The sequence below is a fragment of the Anguilla anguilla genome, chromosome 7, assembly GCF_013347855.1.
Source record: "Anguilla anguilla isolate fAngAng1 chromosome 7, fAngAng1.pri, whole genome shotgun sequence".
In the NCBI taxonomy this organism is placed as follows: Eukaryota; Metazoa; Chordata; class Actinopteri; order Anguilliformes; family Anguillidae; genus Anguilla; species Anguilla anguilla.
Genome location: NC_049207.1, coordinates 3,447,154 through 3,472,134, shown reverse-complemented (window position 1 = coordinate 3,472,134; position 24,981 = coordinate 3,447,154). Strand labels below are relative to the sequence as shown.

The window sequence follows — 24,981 nt, the reverse complement described above, 5'->3', positions numbered from 1 at the left end:
AAAGTATAAATTATGACAATTAAAAAAGATAGAGTTTGATTGTATCATGTATGGTAAAAGTAGACTAATAAACACAGTAATATGCATGGAAATGGTTATCTGTGTGTTTTTCTTTTGTTTACAATGGACTTCTTTCATTAAAGCTAAATTTGGGCTTATAATAATAAAAATAACTATGTGAAAACCAGTGAACATTCAACAGAGTACATTACTGATTGTTTGTAGAAGATAGCAAATATATTGAAATGAATTCTGTTTAAATGGAAACAATGCAATACATCTGGCAAAGACTGCATTGCAACACATTTGGAATGCACACTGTTTAAACTGAATATGTTTTTCATCAAAATAGGTTAAAGCACGTCTTCAAGCATTCATTTCACCACAGTTGTTGAAGAAAGATAATCTTTCCCCTGTCATAATGGAAAAAGCATAAATTTAGGATTTTCGTATATTTAAACTTTCTGAATGCAAGATTATTTATTTATTTAATAAATGTGGATTAAACATATTGCCATCATTTTTTATCATGGCTCTTTTTTGAAAAAAAAAAAAGACTAGTTTTTTTTATTCAATGAAGATGAAGACTCAATCCATCTGATGAAAAAGCACAAATTTATGATTTCAGCATTATTTTTTACTTATTTGGTGAAAGTCTGTATTGTCCTACTATATGTATTTTGCTGTTTTTCAGGTGAAATAATAGCTTTTTCACCATAACCGTCATAAGGAAATATATCTCTTGATTTCACCATGGTTTTTGAATAAAGTTTATTTCTCATCCCCTCATGGATAAATAGCTCTTGATGGCAACAGTTCCTCCTGCTGAGTGGGAAACCCGCGGTGTAACTTTGCCACCACCACGCTTGACGGTATAGGGATAGTGATACCTGGATCACGGGGCTGTGTTTGGCCTTGCGGTTTCAGGACAACAACCTCTACTTTCGTCAGACCACGGAACCTTCCGGAAAGGTCTCACTTGGCTTCTGGCAAACACTCAGGTGTGACGATGTTGGCGTTTCTCAGAAGTGCGTCCCATCTAGGGACTCCGCTGTTGAAGTGTCTCATTTTGGATGGTTTTTCCCATTTTAGCCAATGAATTAAACAACCCTGTCGGCCACTTGTTTAACAACTGCCCTTTTTGGCCAGAAGCTCAGTTTGGCAGTTCGGCCTGATCCTCCCTCCCTTTCCTGCTCATCGCTAGCAGCAACTGCACGTTGCCTGGCAGGTCTGACGGCCGCAATCGACACTGACATAATCTGGGCTCGATGCCAGACTGTGGATCCCATCCACGCGCTAGAAATGGAGCCTCAACATGGGAACTGTGGACAGCCATTCCCGTGTATACAATGGACACTAAATGAAATTAAAATCCATTAGAGCCGTGTTAGTGCTACAAAAACTCAGTGAGCTCTTCTGAAAAGCTCTTGACTGGCATGTGGTTTTGATAGGATCCATGACCACATACACTTACTTGAGCTTTACAGAGCACTTTCTGGAATTCCACACAAAAAACTGTAGATGTGCCAATTTAATGAGAACCACACTTGTTTCTCCTCCACCAATTACAACCATGCAGCATTCACTTATCACACAAAACTCGGTGGGGAGAATCAAATTGTTATTATTATTTTTTTTTTTATTGTTAAATTGTTAAATTCACATCGTTCAAAGATCTCACGTTCAAGGTTAGATTGACACAGACTTGATCGTGTTTATTTAAACTCAGCAAACTGCCACCTGTTTGATTAGATGTAATGTAATTTCAATGTAATTTCCCATAATTCTGCTTAAAGATTAACTAAAATAATTCCCCATGTTGCAACATAATTTGTACTTGTTCCCAGTGAACTCAATGGCTTCACATGTTTCCTCCAGGTAATTTGAGAGAATGATCAACACTTAAAGGAAAGATTTAGTTACTGGTTTCTGAATCTTTTATGAATTTTTTTTGTGTTATTTGTTGTATCACATCACCTTTTATCTTCACGTGGATTTATTTGTTGGTGAAATGTGCCTTTGATATTAAAAAACAAGAAAAAAAATTGCAATTGGGGTGGGGGCATTCCGCTTAAAGTTTAACTAGAATATCCCCATTTTGGTTGGCCAGGGTTGAAAGTACACACCATTCATTAGTAAACCAATACAGCCAATTCCAAAACAAGCACCACAATCGAAACCATGGCACTGTATAAAAGGAACTGATTTTGTCGTGGAATTCACAGTGGCTCTGTTAACAGTGCAGCCATGAATAAAATTAATTTTGTTGTTTTCCTGATTGCCGGACTTCAAGTCGCTGGCATAGGTGAGCAGGACATTATGAAATTCTTCTATATTTCATATGGCATATTTCTCACATGCATTCACAATTTTGATTTTATTCAAGAAAAAGAAGTTAGTTTTCCGACTGAGGGACTGTAGGTGAGGATATAGCTGACTGGGTTATCAAGGAAATTTACAGAGCAGGCATGTTTATGCAAACAATGACTTGTGTGTGTGTTTTTTTATTTTGAAATCCATTCATTGACATGCTGTTTGGTTTAAACAGAAATGTGGCAAAATGACTATGACCAAAGGCTATATTATACCTGTTCCAGTAGAGACTCAATATCTATGATTACCAGGTAAGGAGTATCAGCTTTTTATGTAACATCAGTAAAATTAATTCTTGTGATTCAAAACATGAAAAGTGAATGACACCCAGCAATTATTTATTTTTTTGTGCATTGCTTCTAGCAAACATGATAACGGACGTGAAGATCGTGTCTGGGACTTCAGTTGCAAGCAAAGCTTTGACAGCTTTTCAGAATGCTTCTGGTCTCCTTATGTCAATTGGTTTGATGAAGAGTTCACATTCAGCTGTCCATCAAATTACATTATTTCAGGAATGGAAAGCGATCATGAAAACAAATATGAAGATCGAAGGTTGGTATTATAAGATTTTTTTTTTTTTTTTAAACACCAACTTGCTTTTTTAAAAACAATGATACTGACATGGGGGTCAGGGAAGTCCTAATGTATTTTGACCTCTGAGGATTGACAAGCTGAGGATTTGGTTGAAGGGAGGGCTGCAGAGAAACTTTCATGGGGAAAACTGCCAGTTGGGGGCATCAACACTGATAGTATTGACAGTAAGTTTATTTCATAATAGAACTGATAATAGAAATGTAAAGCAAGATTCAAGAGCTAGCAAGTTACTGCATTTTGCTCAATAACTACTGCACCACAAGCCCTGAGAATGTTCTAAAATGAACCTTATAGTCACATGACTTCTGTAAGTAATAAGTAAGAACACATTGAAGCCAGTTCAATGTACCCCTGCCGACATTTTGTATTTCTCTCAAAAGATAGTTCTGTCCACATACTGAAAGCCAATGCAATGGATAGTATGTGATGGATGGTTTAAAGCTTTAATGAGACAAATGCAATTTTAACAGGGTGGCATTTCATAACAAATTCTGAACACACCCAATTACATGAAAATTTAGAAGGCATCAGATATAAAAAATATGTTTATTCTACAGACTAAACTAGATTTGTGGTCACATGGTCTTATGTGGTCTTATTTCTGTTTTCCATACCAGGTGGAAATTCAAGTGCTGCAGAGTAAATAACTACTGCAATTACAACTGCTTGTGGACACCCTACGTAAACAACTTTGATGAGCAATTCACTTGGCATGTTCCACACCTCAACTACCTTGCTGGAGCTGCAAGTTACCATGCGAATATACAAGAGTAAGTATTTTGTCACGTTTTTCTTCGTTCCTGCCAGTGTATCAATGCAGGTCAGCAGTTTTATATTTATTGGTCTCGGTCTCATAGACTGCAGAAAAATATGGACAAAATCACTGAGATGTCACCCATTGACTCTCCATGGACTTTGAGAAAAGCACTTTGAAGCCTGGGAAGTGTAGTTTGTGAGCGCCGCCATGTTGTACTAACTGGAGCCAGAGTAGGGAAATTAAGTCCGTCCACTAAACGTGTGAGATACAGTGACTCGGTAGTGTCAAAAACTGTCCCTAATCCGTCCACAAAATATTACCGTCTCGTCCAAAGAGCACAATAACTTAACAAATCGGCATATGGGGAGACATTAGACAAAGAAAAAATGGCTACTGCGACTACTTTTTTCATGCAGGAAAAAAAGATTGACTTCGTATTTTTATTGTATTGTTACCATTGACTTACATTAAAATGGGTGGCTGAAACACCTGTACTGGAGCCAACCACACTGGCGCTAGAGAGCAACGTCTCTCAACAAGACAAGGAAGTGAGCTTCAAAAACGCAGCTCAGTTTTGGCTGCTTGATTCATCTACATCATATTAATCACTTTTTTGGCCGCTGAACTGATATTGTTGTGCCTACAGTTTTTGAAGCTCCTCACTTACTAACAAACAAGACGTGGTTCTTGGCACATTACTAAATATATATATTTTAAGTATTTAACTAACTTTAGCAGAGCTCCAAAACAATATAGCATCTAGTAACTTAAGACTCGATTTTATGGAAGTATATAGCAGAATAGCAGTAAGTAAATAGAAATAGCAGTCAAAATGAAGGTAAAGGCCATTTTAAGATTAAATAGATGTGGAAAGAGAGTAAATAGATTTAGCCTTTCTTTTTTATTTTTTGTGGACATGTATGACCTGTAAAAAAAAATGCATAGACTAGTCTGACTAATTGTATGTAAACTTGAAAAAAAATTTTTTTGTTCTGTTCATTTGCAGAGATCGCCGCTGGAGGTATAAGTACTGTGCCAGAAGAAGTTGTTGATTCCTTAAGATCCTTTTGGTAAAAGGCTACAGCCAAATGTAAAAATTAGTCAAGTTCAACTTTTTTATCCAAGTCGGAAATTAGTTCGGTCAAAGGAGCAAATATACACACATAAAAACATGACAATTAAGAAAATATACCTAAATTGTACCATGTATGGTAAATTCAAAAGTAGGCAAATAAACATAGCAATATGCATGGAAATGGTTATCTGTGTATTTATTAAATTTTACATTGTTTTTTTTTTTACAACAGACTTCTTTCATTAAAGCTGAATTTGGACAGTCTCATGATACTCAAAATGACTATGTGAAAACCATTGAACATTCAACAGAATACATAACCGGATGTTTGTGGAAGATAGCAAATATATTGTACCATGACAAGTATTTTGCCACTTTTTTTTGTTCTGTTTCTGTCAGTATGGCAATGCAGGGCAGCAGATTTAATTTTTTTATCCACATAGCTTTCACCACATTCTTAATGCATTTGGAGACAACTGGACTGATATCACTACAAAACAAAAATACAAGCAGACAGTATTGTGTCTGCAGTTCCTGAAGAACCTCACTAACAGCTCCTGGGCTGAAAACTAAAATACATATTTCAAGTTTCTAACTATATTGTAAGTGAAGTATGAAAGTAGAACTTTCCTAATGTTTTTTTATTAAAAATCCTAAATGTCATTTTAAGTGATTAAGGTTAAATACAGTGCAGTCTGTATGTATCTGGACAGTGACACAGTTTTGGTTGTTTTGGCTCTGTACTCCAGCACGCTGGAAATATAATTAAACAATAAATATGAGGTTAAAGTGCAGACTGTCAGCTTTATATTTATTATTTTTGTGGAGGTGCATAACCCTTATAAGGTGTCAGATTGCATGTAAGGCTGGAAGAACCTGTTCTGTGCATTCGCAGAGATCACCACTGGAAGTGTATGTACTGCACCAGAAGATGTTGCGCATGACTTAAGATTCTTTCGGGAAAAGGCTATAAAAAAAAAAGGTAGAAATGTTGAATAAACACAATAAATACAAAAGGAAAATAAACGCAAAAATATTGTCTGTATTTACCTAACTGGTGGTTGCTATGATGAGCACAAACCAAATTTAGGCTAATTAGAAGAATAAATAAAACAGCACTTTGTTGCTGATCTTAAAAAAATAAAAAATAAAATAAAAAATAAAAATAAATATAAGAAACATTGCTTGTAGTTAATGTATTTTCACTAATGTCCAGGAGATGGTGGTAAAATCAAATGCATAAAAACTGTCTGCTTCCCCCTGCTTCCCCCCTGTCTGCTTCCCCCCCCCACACGTCCACACGCGCGCGCACACACACACACACACAGTTTCACATCTATTCAGAGTGTCCTTGCATGTAATACATTTGGATAGGCACTTAGATGGAATATAGTAAATGACCAAACAAACACTTTAACATATTACAGCTATTAGTACCAGGAAGCACTTACGTTGAGTTGCTGTGTACTGTAGTGCAGCCTTCAATTATTGCCATATCCATTACTTGTTTTAAATTATTATTTTAACCTTCAAAAGATTGATGCTTGAGACTAAATTATGCTTGATTTGCGAAACTGTATGAACTTGATGTGCTGTAGAAAGGAACGAGTGGAATTTTGTTCTCATTTGCCAATTCATGCAGTTATTTCCTGTCAATAACAAACCTGTCACAGCCACTTTTCACCTGGATAAGCTGGAATTATTATTTTTCGCACTTTCACACACTGCAGCCTTACCTTAGAGAAAGCCACCGCGGGAAACGCAGCGCTGGAAGCTGAAGTAAGAAACGCAGCGTTGTGTCGCGGGCGTGGCACGGTGACGCTGGCCCGTCACCGCCGCTCAAACGAAAGGAACGTGCTCAGCCGAGAACCAGAGCTGCCACATGCTATTTTTGAATTCCCGTCTGATCCGATCGCGCAACAGAAGGGCCGCGTGCTTAGCAACCGGAGACAGAGAGGGGGGAAAAAACGCACATCTTCATGAATCTTGCACATTTTCTTCTTCAGACAGACCCACTGAAGTGACATACGCCCCAGAACTACCTGAACATATCAGACAATAAATAAATGCCTGATCCTCTGGGAGCTGCAGTCACATGTCCATTTGTGCTTTAATAAATAAGCCTTCTCAGGCAAATTAAATATAAAAATCCTGAGTGACCTTAAGCAAGAGCAAAACCTTGACCCGCATGGTTGGGACGTCTTGTTATAAGACTACAAGACATGACATTAAAATATACAAGTATTTAACTATGTCACTATTAAAGCACAACTGTCAATGGAAACATCTTAGGACCGACCTTCGAGAAAAAAATTAAACAGATGCAATAAATAAATAAATAAACAAACAGCTTGGAGGGCAACAAAATATTCAAATTTCCAGCCTTAATTTTTCCAATTAGCTCAAAACAGGGAATTATTAAATAATTAATTAACTAATCAGGGAGAATCTGAAAAGTTCCGACTCACTAAACGAGTTTCAGCCTTATGCATTGTGACTGACAGCATGATGTACAATGCTAACGTACAATGCAATGCTAACAGAGCAATGACAATTTTAAGAACACACATTGTTTAATGAAGTGCTTGTAAGAATAGCATCGGCCTCTAAAGATTGTATTCTTACTGCTAAATGCTGCTGTATATTCACAGAAGTGTAGTGCAACCTAATGAAGAGAATGAGGGAATCTGTGCAAATAAAATGCATTCATAAATGAAATGTCTTCTTGGCATAAAACTAGTGAACAAATCTGTTCTTGGTTCAAACATTGCTTTTAATTAAATACAGTAGTTATACCAGCACTTCTGAAATTTTCTAACCCCTAGATGGGCCTCATGGCCTGGTACTGAATCTGGACCATGTGGGAGCTGACTGTTGCATACAGCTCCACAAGGTGGCGCTAGAGCCAATTATAAATCACCCAGTGTGACTGCTGGTCACAGTTGCACATACCAGACCATGGGGCCCATCCATTCTCTAGAACATTTCATAAGTACTAGTGTAACTACTGTATTTAATTAAGAGCAGTGTGAGGAACAAGAACGTTGCCTTCTGCCTTAACAGGATAAAGCAATGCAGCAGTGCCTTGTGTAAATATTTTTTACATATGATTTTACGTGAGGCTCTGACATGACTGAATTGATTTGTTCAGTGTTTTATTTTCACATGTCGAGCATTTGACAACCTTTTGAATAGGAACAAATCATGTTATTAATACAGAACCTATATTACATATTAACACGAGTGCTTTGCTTTGAAATGCATTGAATCTGAGGGGAACTGCCCTCATTATGATGTTCTGAAAAACAAAACAAGAACCCAGATGTGCACTAAGCACACTCAACTGAAAATATTAACATCTGTCTCCTTCTAGCTGAGTCAGGCCAAAGCAATGTGTCAGCGACTGTTGGCTTCAACCACTACAAAGCCCTCATAAAAAACAAAAACAATCGGCACAGTGTATAAGAGGACACCAAGCCAATTCATTATATTAACTAATTAACTTTTTTTTTTGTCATTTATGGTCATTCAATTCGATTTGCTTTTGAAAGCTGCAGTGGAACTCTAAGGCAGTTGAGTTGTGAACTACAATCCTTCCTTCAAAAGATGCACCTTTTCAAACATGAACTGATAAGACAACACAAATCTTGACCATAACTAAAGCCAAACAAACAAACAAACAAAAAAAAAATCGCCCTCCTCCCTATGTCCGTTACCAGGCTCAAAACTGTATGCCGAAGGGCTTTAGGCTTTGGGCAGAGTTAGGTACTTCTGGTCCAGCAACACGCTCTGTTTCCACTTTTCAGGAGTAGATCTCCAGGAACAGGACTGGGCGCCCCTGCTCCAAACTCTGTCCATATAACACCTGACTGGTGTTGGTATTACACTCCCATAGTATGGCCAATCAAAATTCCATACTTTGATAACAAGATAGCTGGCCCAAGATCATGTTACTGTGTCCCTCTACCCCGACACAGGGCCAGTGAGGACCCAGGGGTGTTAAAGGGTTAAAAACACAGACGCCTGACAGGTGCTGTGGAAAATCAACAGGCACAGGCATGCCCAGTGTTCAGACAGCAGTCTTAACATGGCTAATTATCAGAGGACCGAAGGTTTCCTCAGAGTGCAACACCGTACATGAGAGAACATGGGCAGTCTCTCCCTTCCTCAAAGATACAGTATTTTGAAGACGACATTGAGAACTGTCCAGACACACTGTAACTACTTTGACAAGTCATAAGCTTTTCAGAACCATACTAATATCTCCACAGAAGCAAAATGGCAAGAACGTTTGTTATGAAACACGTAGAACGCATTTTTCCCGAAGGCAGGTGTACCTCAACTGCCAAGGCAGCGCACCACGATCCAACAACAAAAATCACAAATATCTCACACTACTCCTTGTTCTGCAATGACATTTGGCAGGCAATACATGGGATGCACAATAAGGAATGGCTGCATATGATATTTTGTATGCTTTCATGAGTACATTGCATATGAGTTAAGTTACACTTTATTTAAGTTACACTGCATTTGACCAATTCTCGCTACTTAGGAGCAGTGGGCAGCCACAGTGCAGCGCCCGGGGACCAACTCCAGTTCTGATGCCAGCGCCTTGGTCAAGGGCAATGGCAGGAGTGAGTCCAACCTGACGTGCATTGCCTTTTGCACGCATGGTGGTATTACAATGTTGTCTTTTGGTTGTTCTGACATCTTTTTATCAGAACACTACCTTTCAAGAGGCATGTTATCTGCTTTTGTTAGGAAAGGTATCATGGGAAATGTGAAGAGGAGCACAGGGGAAGACAATTGTCCTCAAAATCAAAATACATAAATAAATAAACAACATTCATTCAGTGTTAAGTGTTGAGTTTAATTAAATCCTGACCATGGAACACTGCAGAAGTTGCTCTTGAATTTCATAATGAATGGTCTGTACACAGCAAATTTTCAGCACTAAATCTACTCAGAGTAGATTTTATTTTGAGCTGATTTATCTTAATTCCTCTTGGACCAATATAACCTCTGTACGTGTTAAATGAAGGCAGTTTTTCTGTGCTTATCTATAATAATTTTTAAAATTTATTTTTGTTGTTGTTGTTGTTGTTGCATGTTCTCGAAAGAAATGACAACCAGATTGCCACTTCATCCTTTGGCAGAATTTGCAACAGAACTGTCAAGTGATATCTTGACTAGAAATTGTGCAGGAATAGAAAAACATGAATCTCTAAAATTTTTGTGGACAAAACACAAGCACATCACACCCCAAGTGGCTTTATTTACAGAAGCTACTCATGTACACAACACAAGTGCCCCACCCAGAAATATAACCTCTAGACTGCTGGCACAATGCCTTCAATACACCACAGCGACAACAATATACCAAGTCGAGGGTGATGTTTAAGATTTTCAACATTTAAACCTGCAATTTATTCATAAAGATCGATTTTCTGAATCCAGAAATGATGGAGTTTGAATCCAAAAAACAATCACGCCGTACAAGAATGAGCTGTTTGTAATGGAATGTTTGATCAAATTTGAGGTTTAGTTCCGCTATGATTAAATCGCTAACCATATACCTGAACAAATATAGCCTACATGGAAAGGTTCCAACTTCAGATTAATTGCAGGTTCATTTCGTGACGGCAGAACAGCCGACTTATAAACCATATACATTAGCATATTAGCTTGAATAACTTTGCCCAGTTATTACTTACATTGGTAAAATCAACGCAATAACAAATCGGCTTAGGAACCCTATCACCGGGGAAAATATAGCTCTGTTTATTAACATCACTGCGGGGGGTGAGTTCGTGACCAAAAGCGGACAAAGAGAACCTCATTGTTCCGTCATTATATGGTACATTTAAGACTATTTTTTTTTTTTTTTTTCAGAATATGCCCTAAGTCCTCCAGGGACGAAGTTTTCGTGACAAAAATGTACTTGTGTAGGGAGCTGTCCTTCAGCACCAGCGCAAGGCGGAATGGTGAGGTTACGCGCACACCAGAAAACTATTTGTGCGTCAGTTAAATAATAATTCCTTCAGATAACGCGGAAACCGTTATTAAATCACATTTCTATTTAAAATAAATATTTTTAGGACACTGATCTGACAAAGCACATATTTTCTATAAACATATCAGTTGCTGACTAACCTGTTGAGAATAAGGGCGCGTGTAAGTGTAAACACGCGAACACCGCGGTGCCCTCCAACTGTCAACAGTTGTAATATAACTACGGAGGCACTGAATTAAATACTACCAACGGTCGATTACAAAACAACATCTGCGACCTTGAGGAGTTAAATGGCGTTGACAGAAAGACGTTTCCTCATTTCACTGAGCGTCTGAAGCACCAACGCATGCCAGTGAGCAAGGAGGGAGATAATACAGGGTGTGCCCTTGACGCTTTTTCAGGGAAAATAACCACATTTCGAGAAACGGAATGAATCATAATAGTTTGATATTCAACGACTGGTGATGGTGAAAACCCCAGGGATACGATGTCGAAAGTGGCTGATCAATCGGGAGAGGAGCTGTCATTCCGTTTGACTTCACCTGTCCGGATGGTCAGTGCTGAAGCGAAGGGACTCGTGAATGAAACCAGCGCTGCACGTTGACAAGGAGCTGACGGTTGGGATCACTGGCACGAGGTGAAATAATACGAAGTACGACAAGCAGCGAGCTTTTATTGTTATTTTAAATAACCTACAGCGATGCATCCGCCAGGCAGTTGCAAAACGCCAAGAGAACGGGGTTTCATGTTTCAATTGATTCTCTCTTCTCGATTTCTAATGGTTTTTTCGGATTGGTAGGCTAACCGTGCCGAGCGGAGTGGGCATCGCGCTTGTCCTTAATTTTAAAATATAAGATAATCTCTTTTTAGCGAGTCATGTCTTACCCAGAGCGATGGGCAAGATCGATGACAATGAGAGGATAATCCTCAACGTTGGAGGAACCAGGCACGAGACATACCGGACCACATTGAAGACCTTGCCTGGCACGCGGTTAGCTCTTCTGGCCTCCGAGGCTGACACGGAGTCCGTGCTGGATCAACTGCAACAAGTCCCTGGTTTTCTCGAATACAACCCTAAGAACAACGAATACTTTTTCGACCGCCACCCTGGTGTGTTCGCTTATGTTCTCAACTACTACAGGACTGGGAAACTTCACTGCCCGGCAGATGTCTGTGGTCCGCTCTTCGAAGAAGAGTTGTCGTTCTGGGGTATCGACGAGACCGACGTGGAGCCATGCTGCTGGATGACCTACCGGCAGCACCGGGACGCGGAAGAGGCGCTCGATGTGTTCGAATTGAATGTGGACAATGGAGACGGAGAAGAGGAAGATATAAATAAAAGGTTGGGCATTGAGGACGTGGTGTCCCCCGACGGCAATGTCAGCCGCTGGAAAAAGTGGCAGCCGGTGATTTGGAATCTGTTTGAGGATCCCTATTCTTCCAGAGCCGCAAGGGTAAGACGAGCTGGTGTAGGTGAAACGCACCAGAAATGCATTGCTCTTTGGGTTTCGCCACCAAAAAGTTCACAAATGTTACATGTGGTATTAATGGTGCACTTCAATGTTAAGTCAGTGTTAGCAAGATACTATACCATAAATGTTGCAAGACTTATTAGGGCGTCGATTATGTATTACAAATTCGTACTGCTAACATGGACGCGCCTATCAAGGGGTTATACTTATTTTCTCTGATAAAACATTTCTATGGAAAAAAACGAGGTACTCGCGAATCTACCTATCAAATTAATGGACGATTCTACTTACCAAATGTAGTCTGAAGCAATGTCTATAAATAGTTCGTTATATAAACTATAAATACATAGTTTAGACGTTTAAACTGAGGTTGTTATGGAAACCTGTTTCAGAGATAGCGGAAGAGGTTGGGTTCTTTGAATGAGACGTAGGTGGTATTTCAAAATAAGCCAGTCAATATTAATTCAGAATTTTGAGTTCGCAATCATCACTGGGTGTGTTGATAATGAAATAATAAAAGTTATGGCGAGATCTGCTGCTCAGTTGAGTTATACATTTTATTATTTTTATTCGACCAGAATCACACAAATGAAAACCTACTTGTTATTTATTTATCAAAGGTTAATATTCATACAGTGTTGTAATATTTACATGGTGAAACCGAAGGGTAAAACAATATCTTTAAATGAAAGCTGAGAATCTGTAATTCAACCACATATGATTTGTTTGATTACAAATCTAAAATAGTGGAGTACAGAGCCAAATCAAGAAAAAAAATCTTAGTCCCAAATATTATGGAGGTAACTCTTCAAATATAAATATAGCCTATAATAGCAAAACATTTCACTCCACTGTTCCAATACTTTTAGAGGGCACTACATACAGTACATACACACATCAAAAGATGAATATGACGTGAAAGTACAGGCAATCTGCTTTTATTTCATGGTATTTACATGTGCATATGTTTCTCCATTTTACAGAAATGGCTGTTTTTGTGTTGAGTTCCCCCAAAAATAAGTTAATGGATGACTGACAGGTGTTAACTGTGTCTCAAGTGTTTCTTTTTGCACGGATTGTTCACGTATTAAAGAGCAGTGAATGACTAGTTTCGGTTTTAGCCTTTGTACAAAGTACATGTACGAAGGAATTCCTCTGACCTCATCGGGTGATGCTTCATCCTGCAGCAAGACAATGACCTCAAACACACTGCCTACGTGACCAAAGCATGCGTTACTGGGGAAAAAAAGTGGAAAGTTTTGGACTGGCCAAATCAGTCTCCTGATTTAAATCCAATCAACATGTACTTCACCTGATGAAGAGGAGACTGAAGACAGAAACCCCCCCGAAACAAAGATCGACTGAAAGGATCTGCAGTGAAGGTCCGGAAGGGCATTTCCAAAGAAGATATCAAATGACTGGTGATATCAGTGGGTAACAGAGTTCATGCCGCTATGGTATTTGAGAGCTATGCAACCAAATATTAGGCTTTATCGCTTTTTTGTTTGTTTTCAAGTTCATTCGTTAACGTACACAGCTGACAATGGGGGAACTCATAAAGAACAGCGGTTTCTGTAAAATGATCAAACAAATATCATTCTACTGCTACCATACTTTTGGAGGGCGCTGTACACATGCGGTTTAATGCAAAGGTATTGGGACAGCGATATAATTTTTGTTGTTTTGTTCCCAGCACATTAGATTTGAAAAAAAAGAAAAGAAAAAAAGAATATGAGGTTAAACTAGACTGTCAGATTTAATTTGAGGGTATTTACATCCATACTGGGTGCTCATTGTAGGAGTTACAGCCCTTGTTATGTATAGTTTGCCCCCATTTTGGGGGAGGTGAGATATATGGGTGAAAGTGGGAAAAACACACATCTCACACATTCATACCAGAAGTCCAATCGAGTTATAAAATGCGATGCTTATTTTCATGATGGCCTGACATGGACGTCACTGCTAGTCCACTGTACACAGGAAAAAAAAACCCAAGCATCCCTGCCACTGCATGCAGCTCACGGTGAGGCCTTAGCTGCCGTTTCCTGCAGCGTTTGGCTCTGACCGGCTGTAATCTCCTTAGTTTTTGTCTTTCTCTACGCCGCAGAACCCAGAGACGCTACGCTAGGTAGCAGGTGCCCCTTGTTTCGGTCTCGCATTGAAAATCAGGTGAGGGGAGAGGCGTCAGGTTGCAGCAGCTTTTTAATTCTGTGTGCATTCGATCGGTCCTTGAGCCTGCAACGTCACCTTACTCCTCTAACCCCCCCCCCCCCCCCCCAGTTCTACGCTCAAGTTATTTATACACACTCTATATAAAACCTCATTCTCCAGGGTAGGGACTCTGACTCGAATGACTTCTTCTGGGGGACTCTGTGCATTGCCTGTTTAGATTTAAGCCCAGGACAGACGAGTCCAGCGCCGGCTTGGCTGTAGAGGTCTGCTTAAAATTTTCGGCTGCCTTGGTACAGAGCATTAGTGTCAGTCCCTGGTCTAGGATACCCAACATTCCTGAGGGCTACTGGGATACCAATTCGGTTAGCGTACTATTCAATAATTACCACTGACACCTGGGGCAACAGGGGATTCAGTTTCACATCCAATTAGTGGTTCCATTGATGTAATTAAGACATTGGGTAGAAATGATGACATAAAACTATGGGATATCAACCAAAAAAACTACTGGAATACAATTACACACCCACTCCCCCCATCCTCTCCGCCCCCGCTGTCCCACTCATACCGTTTGGTGGCATAAAAAAAAAATCTTAAATTTATAAATCTTAAACATGCCTTCTCTCATGCTGAACAAAAGTTCCAGTTCAGTGCATGAAATCTCACCTTTGGAAAGAGTCTCAAATGTTTTCTCATGCAAAAAAAAAAAATGGCATGCCTAGCATTGACGTATGTAGGCACGTAGCAAGCCAATCAGATCGTGATCGAGGCCTACATGTGAATGCTTGTGGCCACTTTTTTTTTTTTTTTTTTTGCATGAGAAATTATTCTGTTTGTGATGAACCCAGAAACCAAGTGCAAAGCAATTTAAACTTCCGCCCTTCACCGAATCTAAATTTGCGCTCTCATTCCTGTGCTCTTCACGGGAGCCATGGCTTGCCGCTCGTCACCGGGCCTCGCCGGACAAGCGTGACAGACCAATCGAGGACGGCGCGCTGCCTGGTGTTTTCAACCGCAAGCCCTCTCCCTCTCAGGCTATTTATGGGTTTTACCTTTGCACAGCTGAGATTGAGTGCCTCCTCAGACGTCCTAGCCCAAAACCCTGTGATTGTTAATCCCCGTTTGACAGTGATTGTTAATCCCCGTTTGACAGCGTCTTAAGATAAAGTGTTCATAGGCGCGCGCGATTCCCCCTCCTTGTTCTCGGACACCGGTGAGTTCGTGCTCGCCTGATGCGGCGGCGGGCTCGACGTTCGCAAGGGATCGAGATGGGCCCACATTTTTTCATGCGCTAGATTTTTGGCGAAATACGCAGGATTTTGACGTCCCGGCTGCCGACGTGGCTACAGTCCCACCCAAGATGAAGGGCAGCCACGTTTCGTGGACTTTTAGGATGTGTGCATTCTTTCAAAGGTACAACACTCTTATTTGTGCGTTTCTAGCAACTGGCCCCATTATGTCCGGATAAAAAAAAAAAAAAAAAAAAAAAAAATTTCCTGAATGAGCTGGCACCCATTTTGAGAAGCCAACTGATGACCTTGTTAGCAGCGGCTGAACTGTGTACCTGCTCCGTTTGTGTAATAGCTGTAATCAGACAGGCACTGTGCTGCATTGTAGATTTTAGCGGAGGGAACTCTGGAGGGGGGGGGGGGGGGAGAAAAAAAAAAAGGACAAACTCGCTCTTTAAACAAAACTAAGCCTTTGGAACAGGGAAATGAATGTGGAGAGTGACTGAGAATACTCATTATTCCAAAAGCTAAATGCAACCTCACAGTCCTGAGACATGTGTTCCCTCCCTAAAGAACGTACTGTGAATACTTAGGGATTTCTGATATGCACGCGGGCGGCACGGTGGTGCGGTAGGTAGCACTGTCACCCCGCCTGGACAGTTCTTTTTACTCAGTCCATGTCCCAGATTTGGGAGGGTTCCGGGTTTTACTTAGCTCAGCTATCCAGCTAACTCAGTAATCCTGCTTTGTGAAACAGGGACCAGGGGGGTATTTCATGAAGCAGGATTATTGAGTTAGCTGGCTAACTGTGCTGAGTAAAACCCAGAACAGCTCTTTCTACTTCAGTCTGTGTTCCAGACTTGGGAGGGTTCTGGGTTTCACTCGGTGCAGTTACCCAGCTAACTCTGTAATCCTGCTTCATGAAACACCCCCCCTGCTCTCTCTGGCTCTTTCTGCATCGTCTCAAAGCCGTTGTTATCCTACCGTTTGTCACATGGTTGTCTGCACGCCAAGGCTCTTGTTGACAAGATGAAATTGCGCCCTTGCAAAAAAGGTTTCTTTTCAAACTGCCACTTAAAAGACTGTGATGATATTGTTGCCTGTAAACCAATTACATATGTAGCTACTTCCTTTGCTGAATAAGAATTGTGCACTTTGGCTGATTTATTTCGATGGTATGCGTGCACGCTCACAATATGGAGCCATATCTTCTAACATACCTCCTTTTGTTGGGGGGGGGGGGTATGGTGTGATGTTGGAAGTAACGACAAGGAAATAATTATCACTGACATTATGATGATTAAGCGGCTAGTTTAGCTAGTTTAACAGCTGACAAATGACACATTTGCTGATTCTCTCATTCTGAAGACGCTGTAGCCATTATTTCCACCATTCAAACAAGTCTTTGCTATGTGGCACAGTAGCCAATCATAAGGCTTACGATGGGCTCTCTAACAGGTTAGAACAGAGAGCATGAAAGGGTTAAAGTTACAGAGGCTACCGCACCTTAGCCTGCACGGTGGCCTTCAGAAGTTTGCATTTTTTTTTGCCATAACCAATAAGCCCCAGCCTGCAACGAAACTGCCCTGGGAAACCAAATTGTAATTCACTGTGAGCACGTACTGCTCGGACTCTTGCTTAAGGATGCATCAGGGTTTTTATTTTTATTTTTTTTTTTACATCGACATCTACCCGGCCTCTCTAGACTACCAGATTCCATCCACGTACCACCGATGCAAATGCAAAACTCCCATTTGCCCGCCGTTGCTGCAAGTCACTGTGGTTGGTCCAAGATGGTGTACCTGTCTCTTTCTCTCTCTCTCTTTCTCTCACACTCTTGGTGTGTGGTGATGATAACATCCTTTATTTCCCCCCCCCCCCCCCATCTTTTATTTATGCGTGGAGCGGTGCCTGCCGTCTCCACTTAACAGGTTAAACCGGTCCCTGTCTGGGCTCCTCGACGCGCTCCGCGCTACCTTTCGTCATCAGGCTGTGCGCGCGCCTGTTTCCGTGGCAACGCCTTCGGCTCGTGCCTTCCCGATCCTCGCCGGAGATGCCCGGTCCGCGAAAAAAAAAACCGGGCGGCCGAACTCAGGAACCTATTCGACGGCGAACGTTCCTCCTCACGCACACCTCGGACGGCGAGATTTGCCGTCCTTCTTGTCCCGCTCGGACGCCACAGGGTTTAAACGTTACCCGTCTCTCCCCCAAACGTTTCTGTTTTGGCACAAAAAAAAAAAAAAAAGGTTTCAAGCTCAGCCGTCGATTTCAACACCCTCAGTTCTCTCTGCTTGCAATCAACATCTGGCTGTATGACTTGAACGTCGCTATTTGGAGAAATAAAAAGACGAGTCATAATGCCCATTAATTAACATTAATAAAGAGAACGGGAAGCAGCTGCCAGCAGACTGAACGGCTCTGAACAGACAGTCAGCATGTCTTTGTCCCGTGTCAGCCTGCCACTGGACCCCTGCAACCACTGCCAGTCAATTTTAATGTATGGATGAACGTAAGGATGAATGAATGAAGCATTGCATTTGTATAGCACCTTTTTCCTAACGCTCAAAGTGCTTTACAAGTGATGAGGGGGAAGCTCACCTCACCCACCACCGATGTGTGGCACCCACCTGGGCGATGCACGGCAGCCATTTTGCACCACAATGCTCACCACACATCAGCTAAGGTGGAGAGGGAGAGAGCATTTTTTAGCAAATTAAATCAGGGGATGATTAGGTGGAAAATTTGAGAGAGCCAGGTTGGGGGATTTAGCCAGGACACCGGGGAACCCCTTACTCTTTACGACAACTGTCATGGGGTCTGTAATCTGTAATGACCACAGTGAGTCAGGACCAGTTGGGGGGGGGTGGGGGTGGGGGGGGGCTGAGTTTAAAAACCACTGGGCGTAAATAATTCATCCAAGCATTTCCAAAGATCGCTGATAAAGAAAGAAAGAGCACAGTTTTGCAGAAGCTAATCCCACCCCTTTTGAAAGAGCTGGTATGTGTTTGCACACGGAGCACGGTGGACGCTAACCCTAACCCTGTTGGGCTGAACACACGGTGGGCTGAAGCAGGATCAGTGCAAAATGTGCACCAGAGCCGTTAGCGTGAGGGATAGAGATCTGATAGATTAAACACCACAGCCCCACACACAGCCCCAGCTGTCCTTGGAAAAAGTCAGGCTCAGGGAAGTAGGCCGGTTTGGGGGGGGGGGGGGGGGGGGGGGTTTACAGCATGCTGGATGGTCACTAAGCATCGAAACGAAGGGCCTAAGGAACCTTAACTTTCGCAGGACGATGGAATCTGCTGTTAATAATCAAGAGGCCGTAATAATAATCGAATAAAAACGATCCTGGAATTAGGCTCTTAGACTTTCAGACAAGCCCATAACATGAAAAAAAAATGCTACAGATACAAAAATCGAACCCTGATTTTGAGCCAAGCTGAACTTAGAGAAAGTATTGTTAAGTAAAAAAAAAAAGAAAATAGCAAGGGGTTGTAATCTTTTCTAGTAATAAAATGACATGTTAATAAAGCTATTAATATGGCACTGTATTTTTCTCTGTCCTTGCTGCTTAGTGACCCTCTTTGACCTCTTATTTATTTTATTTTCCACATAATTGTACTCTTAGCAGTAGTGACCTAATTTTTAGTCATTAATCAATGAAAAGTGTGATTTGATCATGTTAAAGTCAAATTTTTTGAGTTGTTGAAAATAACAACGCTTGATATGATTTAACTGCACAGGCTACTTACAGATTCATACCCTGTTTCGTTGAAGGCTCATCTGTGTCTCTTACGGTTTGTACCTATGAGGTCCCTTTGAAAAGGACTTAGTCGTTTCACATTAATATATTGTATCACATTTGATCACTATCAAAGAAATACATCTATTAATTTGATACTTTTTTTTTTTAAATATAGGATTTAACTTAGTCCTGTTTTTATATGCGAGGTACCCTTTGTTGACCACGGTCTTAAGTCCTGGTAGCTGGGTTGTGGAATGAATGTGGGTATGAGCCTGGGACAGCTGAAGGTCAACAGACATTTTCTGTTTTTGACTGTATGCAGCCATGGAATTCTGCAGTACACGGGGATCTCTGGCTGTTGATACAGTGTGAAGGCTGCTGTATTTCCTTATCTAAAAACTCCATTCGTGACCTCTTATAGCCGATCAAGGGGGAGGCTAACCAACTGCAAAAAAAAAAAAAACCCATAGCAAAGATGTGTGGCTGTTCCTTGTCAGCTTACTGCGAAATACTGTTGCTGCACGCCACCTGTATTAGCTTTGGAGAGATATATTTGTCCCGTCCCTTGATAGAAGTCGTGGTACTGCACATGTGAAGGACATGCTGTACCCAGAACATGCTCCCGGCACAACAAAAAGTCAAGCCCCAGGACAGGACTACCAAGCAGGCAGTGATGTGCGCGAGGTGCATTAGCATTAGCGGTAATGCCATTTGTCTCGAAGGAGGGCTACATTATTAATGGCACACCGTTCACTCTGAAAGATGGAGCGCTTCCGAAAGGACGGAGGAGCTTGTTAAAAATGCCATTTTTCAAGCGGGTTGCCGCACGACAATAAAACTTGAATAACGCCCGATATTGTAAATTAATGTTCGTTCTTAAACTTTAATTAGAGCCAGATTAATATTACAGAAGGTGTAATTTAGTGCCCCCGCTTCCATGTGCCTCACTGTCTCTCTCGCCCGTTTATCCAAAGGGTTTTTGTTGAATTTTTTGTAGTTGTTGTTGTTGCTGCCATTGACATGTCTCATCTAGAGATATTTAGATGTCAGTGACAGACATACCCACGGAGCCCCATGAAGAAGTCTCAGGTGAAGCCACGCACACAGTCATGGAGAGAGCAGGAGCTGGACACTGAAGCATTATGTGTTCACATCAGACAAGAGAGAACAGAGCCAGCAGGCCCGTCATGAGTCACAGGCTGGGCTGGAGCATTAACCCACAGTGGAAGCTCTGTCCTGGTTTTTGTGCCTTTTTTTTTATAAACAGAAATAAATGCCGTGGGCATGGTCAAGGTACATTCTTTTTGTTAATTAACCCTTGGAAGAGTAGGTTTTTTAAACATTTTTTTTGAATGTTTAGAAGTCATTTCTTTTCATTTCAGAACAATTGATGACTTGAACTTTTTTTTTAATGTCATTGTTCTAGAACGCCATTGATTTCACTTACCAACAGTGATTGCTGGAATACCAACACCAGCATTGGAATGTTCAGTTAAGAACATTCTAATCACACATTTGCGATCTTACACCTCAAAGGGATATTGCCCTCCCCCCCTCCCCTTTCAACCCAAATTTTGAATGCCCCGTCATATTCATCAGTGCTCACAGATGTGACCTCCTTTGCCGATTTTGGGAGAGCACAGAAAAGTATGCGTGTTGCTCCCCTCCCTCTGAAGCACGTGACGTCAGCTGCCACCTCTTATCACCCCGCAGTCTGTGAGACGGGCTCGCGCAGACACGAGCAATCGTGTGCGGGCACGGACGTGGGCGCATGCCTGGGTCAAAGACTGCATCCCAGGGGAGCAGGGTGACATTATTTCTGCAAATTGCAGACAGCAATTCTGCCACTGTGTGCGGCAGCTGTCTCAAGTGTGAGAACCCACACCCCTGTGCAAATAGAAATGTTTTTGGCAGTTCATTCTGTTATCATCCCATTATTATTGTAATTACTATTAACATCGTTCCAGTGTCCACCCAGACCAGGCCCTGCTAGCAGGCTTGTATTGAAAGAGGAAGCATATCCATTAAATCACCGTGGTAATTCAAACTCATCAAGGTGCAGCAAGTTCTAAATTACTGAACATCAGCCACGTTTTATATGCCTGTAAGCTCACCACTCATTTTAACAATCCACCTGCGTAAGGGTCTAGTATGACAGAAATGATTTTTAGTGGGTTATGCATGAATGGTTATAGCTAAGGACTATTTTGGTTCTACCAAATTACTTTCCCCAATCAATGTAATGGCCAATTACCAATAATCTCTGTCCGGTCATAACACTGAATTCGGACACGTACAATAAGCAGTAAATGGTTTTAGAATGTTATGTTTGCACTGATTTTCAGAGGTCAATGACATCAAATATTGTCAAAACCATACCAATATTGGTCTTCTCATGGAACGTCATCGTGTCATGTTTTATCATCAGCCAAATAAAGGAGTAGAGTTATGTAACGTAATATGCGTATTATGTGTATTATTCTTTTTGGGAAATATCGCATTTGGACATCTCATTATTGACCCGTTAGATGGAAGGCACAGTACCACTATTTTTAGAAAACTGCCCTTGACTTCAATAAAAAATCAGAGGGGGGGGGGGGGGGGGGTGTTAAAATTGCAGAGGGGGGGGTGTTAAGATTACATACCAGGCAGGGGAGGGCATGACCACCCCTGGCCCAACTTTAATCTTCACCCATGCATGCAGGACATCGTCCCCGTTGTGGGCAACTCTTCGAGGCCATGCACAGCCAGCGGTTCTCTGTCCCTCCTCAGTGGTCCCCTTCTGACCGCCCTGTGTAAAAGCAGCAGGGCCCGAGAGTGCACCCCTGCTTTCAGCCGAAAGAGAAGTCGCGGAGGAACGCGAGACGAGACATTTTTACGCGTGGATTTTTCTACATGCTGCCCAATAAGCCTTCTTCCCCCCCCCCCCCCCCCCCCCCCCATCCCCGCACGTACGTAAGGTATCAATGGCTTCAATTAGGGTTTAGGGCTCAAACTAGTGTTCAGCTAGGGTTAGGGTTAGGGTTAGGGTTAGGAAAACGGTAAGTCTGAGGGTTGAGGCAAGTTTACGGTTGTGTTCAGCAGCTTGAAGATAGCTTAGGACATGGGTTTGTTAATGATTTTGAATGAACCAAAAAATTTCTCTGGTAACATCTGTACCTATCACCATACATAACGTGTAATAAATGCATATTTTTTTAGGGAAAACATTTTTGTTTTCCCTCAAACTTATTATTTCGCATTTGTATTATTGTATTTATGTTATTTACTTTGTTTTCCATCAATTTTAAATGGGTTTTTGGATGTTTTCAAAGGTACCAATGGCTTCAATTAGGGTTTAGGGCTCAAACTAGTGTTCAGCTAGGGTTAGGGTTAGGGTTAGGGTTAGGAAAACAGTAAGTCTGAGGGTTGAGGCAAGTTTACGGTTGTGTTCAGCAGCTTGAAGAGAGCTTAGGACATGGGTTTGTTAATGATTTTGAATCAACCAAAAAATTTCTCTGGTAGCATGTGTAGTACCTATTACTATACAAAATTTGTAATAAATGCATTTTTTTTAGGGAAAACATTTTTGTTTTACCTCAAACTTATTATTTTGCATTTGTATTATTGTATGTTTGTTATTTACCTTGTTTTACATCAATTTTAAATGGGTTTTTGGATGTTTTCAAAGGTACCAATGGCTTCAATTAGGGTTTAGGGCTCAAACTAGTGTTCAGCTAGGGTTAGGGTTAGGGTTAGGGTTAGGAAAACAGTAAGTCTGAGGGTTGAGGCAAGTTTACGGTTGTGTTCAGCAGCTTGAAGAGAGCTTAGGACATGGGTTTGTTAATGATTTTGAATCAACCAAAACATTTCTCTGGTAGCATGTGTAGTACCTATTACTATACAAAATTTGTAATAAATGCATTTTTTTTTAGGGAAAACATTTTTGTTTTACCTCAAACTTATTATTTTGCATTTGTATTATTGTATGTTTGTTATTTACCTTGTTTTACATCAATTTTAAATGGGTTTTTGGATGTTTTCAAAGGTACCAATGGCTTCAATTAGGGTTTAGGGCTCAAACTAGGGTTAGGGTTAGGGTTAGGGAAACGGTAAGTCTGAGGGTTGAGGCAAGTTTACGGTTGTGTTCAGCAGCTTGAAGAAAGGTTAGGACATGGGTTTGTTAATGATTTTAAATCAACCAAAAAATTTCTCTGGTAGCATGTGTAGTACCTATTACTATACAAAATTGGTTGCGTTTAGCATGTTTAAGATTTAAGGACAAACACACACACAGCATGCTCAGGTAGGGGGAAGACAGAGTGAAGGTACACAGCAAACCTTTTTGTTTCATTTTTACCATGCTGACTTGTTTTTACCACCAAGTTCCACACTTTTATTGCCCTCGGGTCCAGTGGACCCAAACTGGGTGCACAGTGTGCGCTCAGTAACGATGTGTTCTTTTACATGTTCTTCGCAGAAAATGAGCCAAGGTCAATGAGTCTCAGGTTGAAAAAATAATTCATTGTATCATTTTTCTTTTAGTAAACATGGAAAATGGGTCCCACAGACCCGAACACCACACAAGGGTTAAAAGCTTCTGGCTTCAAGGCTTAAAATGGAGTTAAATTTCTTTGCGTGGATTGTCCTACATACTGCCCAATAAGCCTTCTTCCCCCCCTTGCACGTGTACCAGCATTTATTATTTTTAAATAGCCATCAACCGTGTGCATTTAGTCAGGCACAAAGCCGTTGTTAAAACTTAATATTCAGAGCTACATTGTATTTTGAAGCCTTGCCAAAACTGACACAGACGGCAAGAGCTTCATAAAAGTGCTTCCCGCCACACGAAGACTTCTGAATGAGACCTCTTTTTTTTTTTTTTTTTTTAGTTGGAAAGTGAATCACCAATCTTTTGTTTTTGGAGGTGCGCCCTGTTGAGCCTGATGCTCAGTGAGGAAATGTATTGCTATTGGCTGTTATATGACATTATATTTCTCCTTCAGAGCATGTGTCACCAGCTGCTTCTTTTCACACCGCAGAGTACAGCTAATGTCGCTTTGCGAGGAGTCAGAGGAAGACCATGTACGACTTTAGGCTGCAATCTACAGGGGCCCGGGCGATCAGCAGGGGTCGGTGGGGTGCATGCGGAACCCTATCCGACAGAATGCAGAAACACAATTGCCGATTGTGTGTCATCCTATGACTATGCTAGTTAACCTTGATCAATAAAGAATTTCAATCAATCAGTCAGCCCTGGCATGGCCTGGATCTTAACTGATCGAGCCATCCCGCGGGCTATATTTTCCTCTGTTCCTCTTACTGGGTTTTATTGCATTCAGTATGACAGTCTCATTTTCTAGAACAGGCGAAGACTAATGGAATTGCATTTCCTGGAGCTGGTTAAGCAGGGCAGATTAAATTTCTCAAATCACAGCTTACAAGAATAATAACATTGGGGATGTTCAGTCTTCCTCCAAACGCCCTTAATCAGCCAGGTCGAAATTCGCTCTCACAGGAGGGCTTCTGTCCGACTTTTTGTAAGAAAATGAGTTAAATGTTTTCA

At 41.1% G+C, this 24,981-nt stretch overlaps 1 protein-coding gene across 7 annotated transcripts in view; it reads left to right on the top strand.

Annotated features, from left to right (window-relative positions):
* The first annotated feature begins 10,102 nt into the window (after positions 1-10,102).
* Positions 10,103-24,981, top strand: part of kcnc2 (potassium voltage-gated channel, Shaw-related subfamily, member 2) — a 43,010-nt gene continuing 28,131 nt past the window's right edge. For 4 of the 7 annotated variants that reach the window (XR_004766198.1, XM_035426542.1, XM_035426541.1 and 1 more), the window contains exon 1: positions 10,104-12,269. Coding sequence is in view for 5 of the 7 variants with exons in the window: in XM_035426542.1 (XP_035282433.1) it covers positions 11,709-12,269 (561 nt within the window). In the remaining 2 variants the exon portion in view is untranslated. Of the gene's footprint in view, positions 12,270-24,981 lie in introns of all 7 variants that reach the window. The other 3 variants (XR_004766199.1, XM_035426539.1, XM_035426540.1) reach the window with 1 other exon arrangement.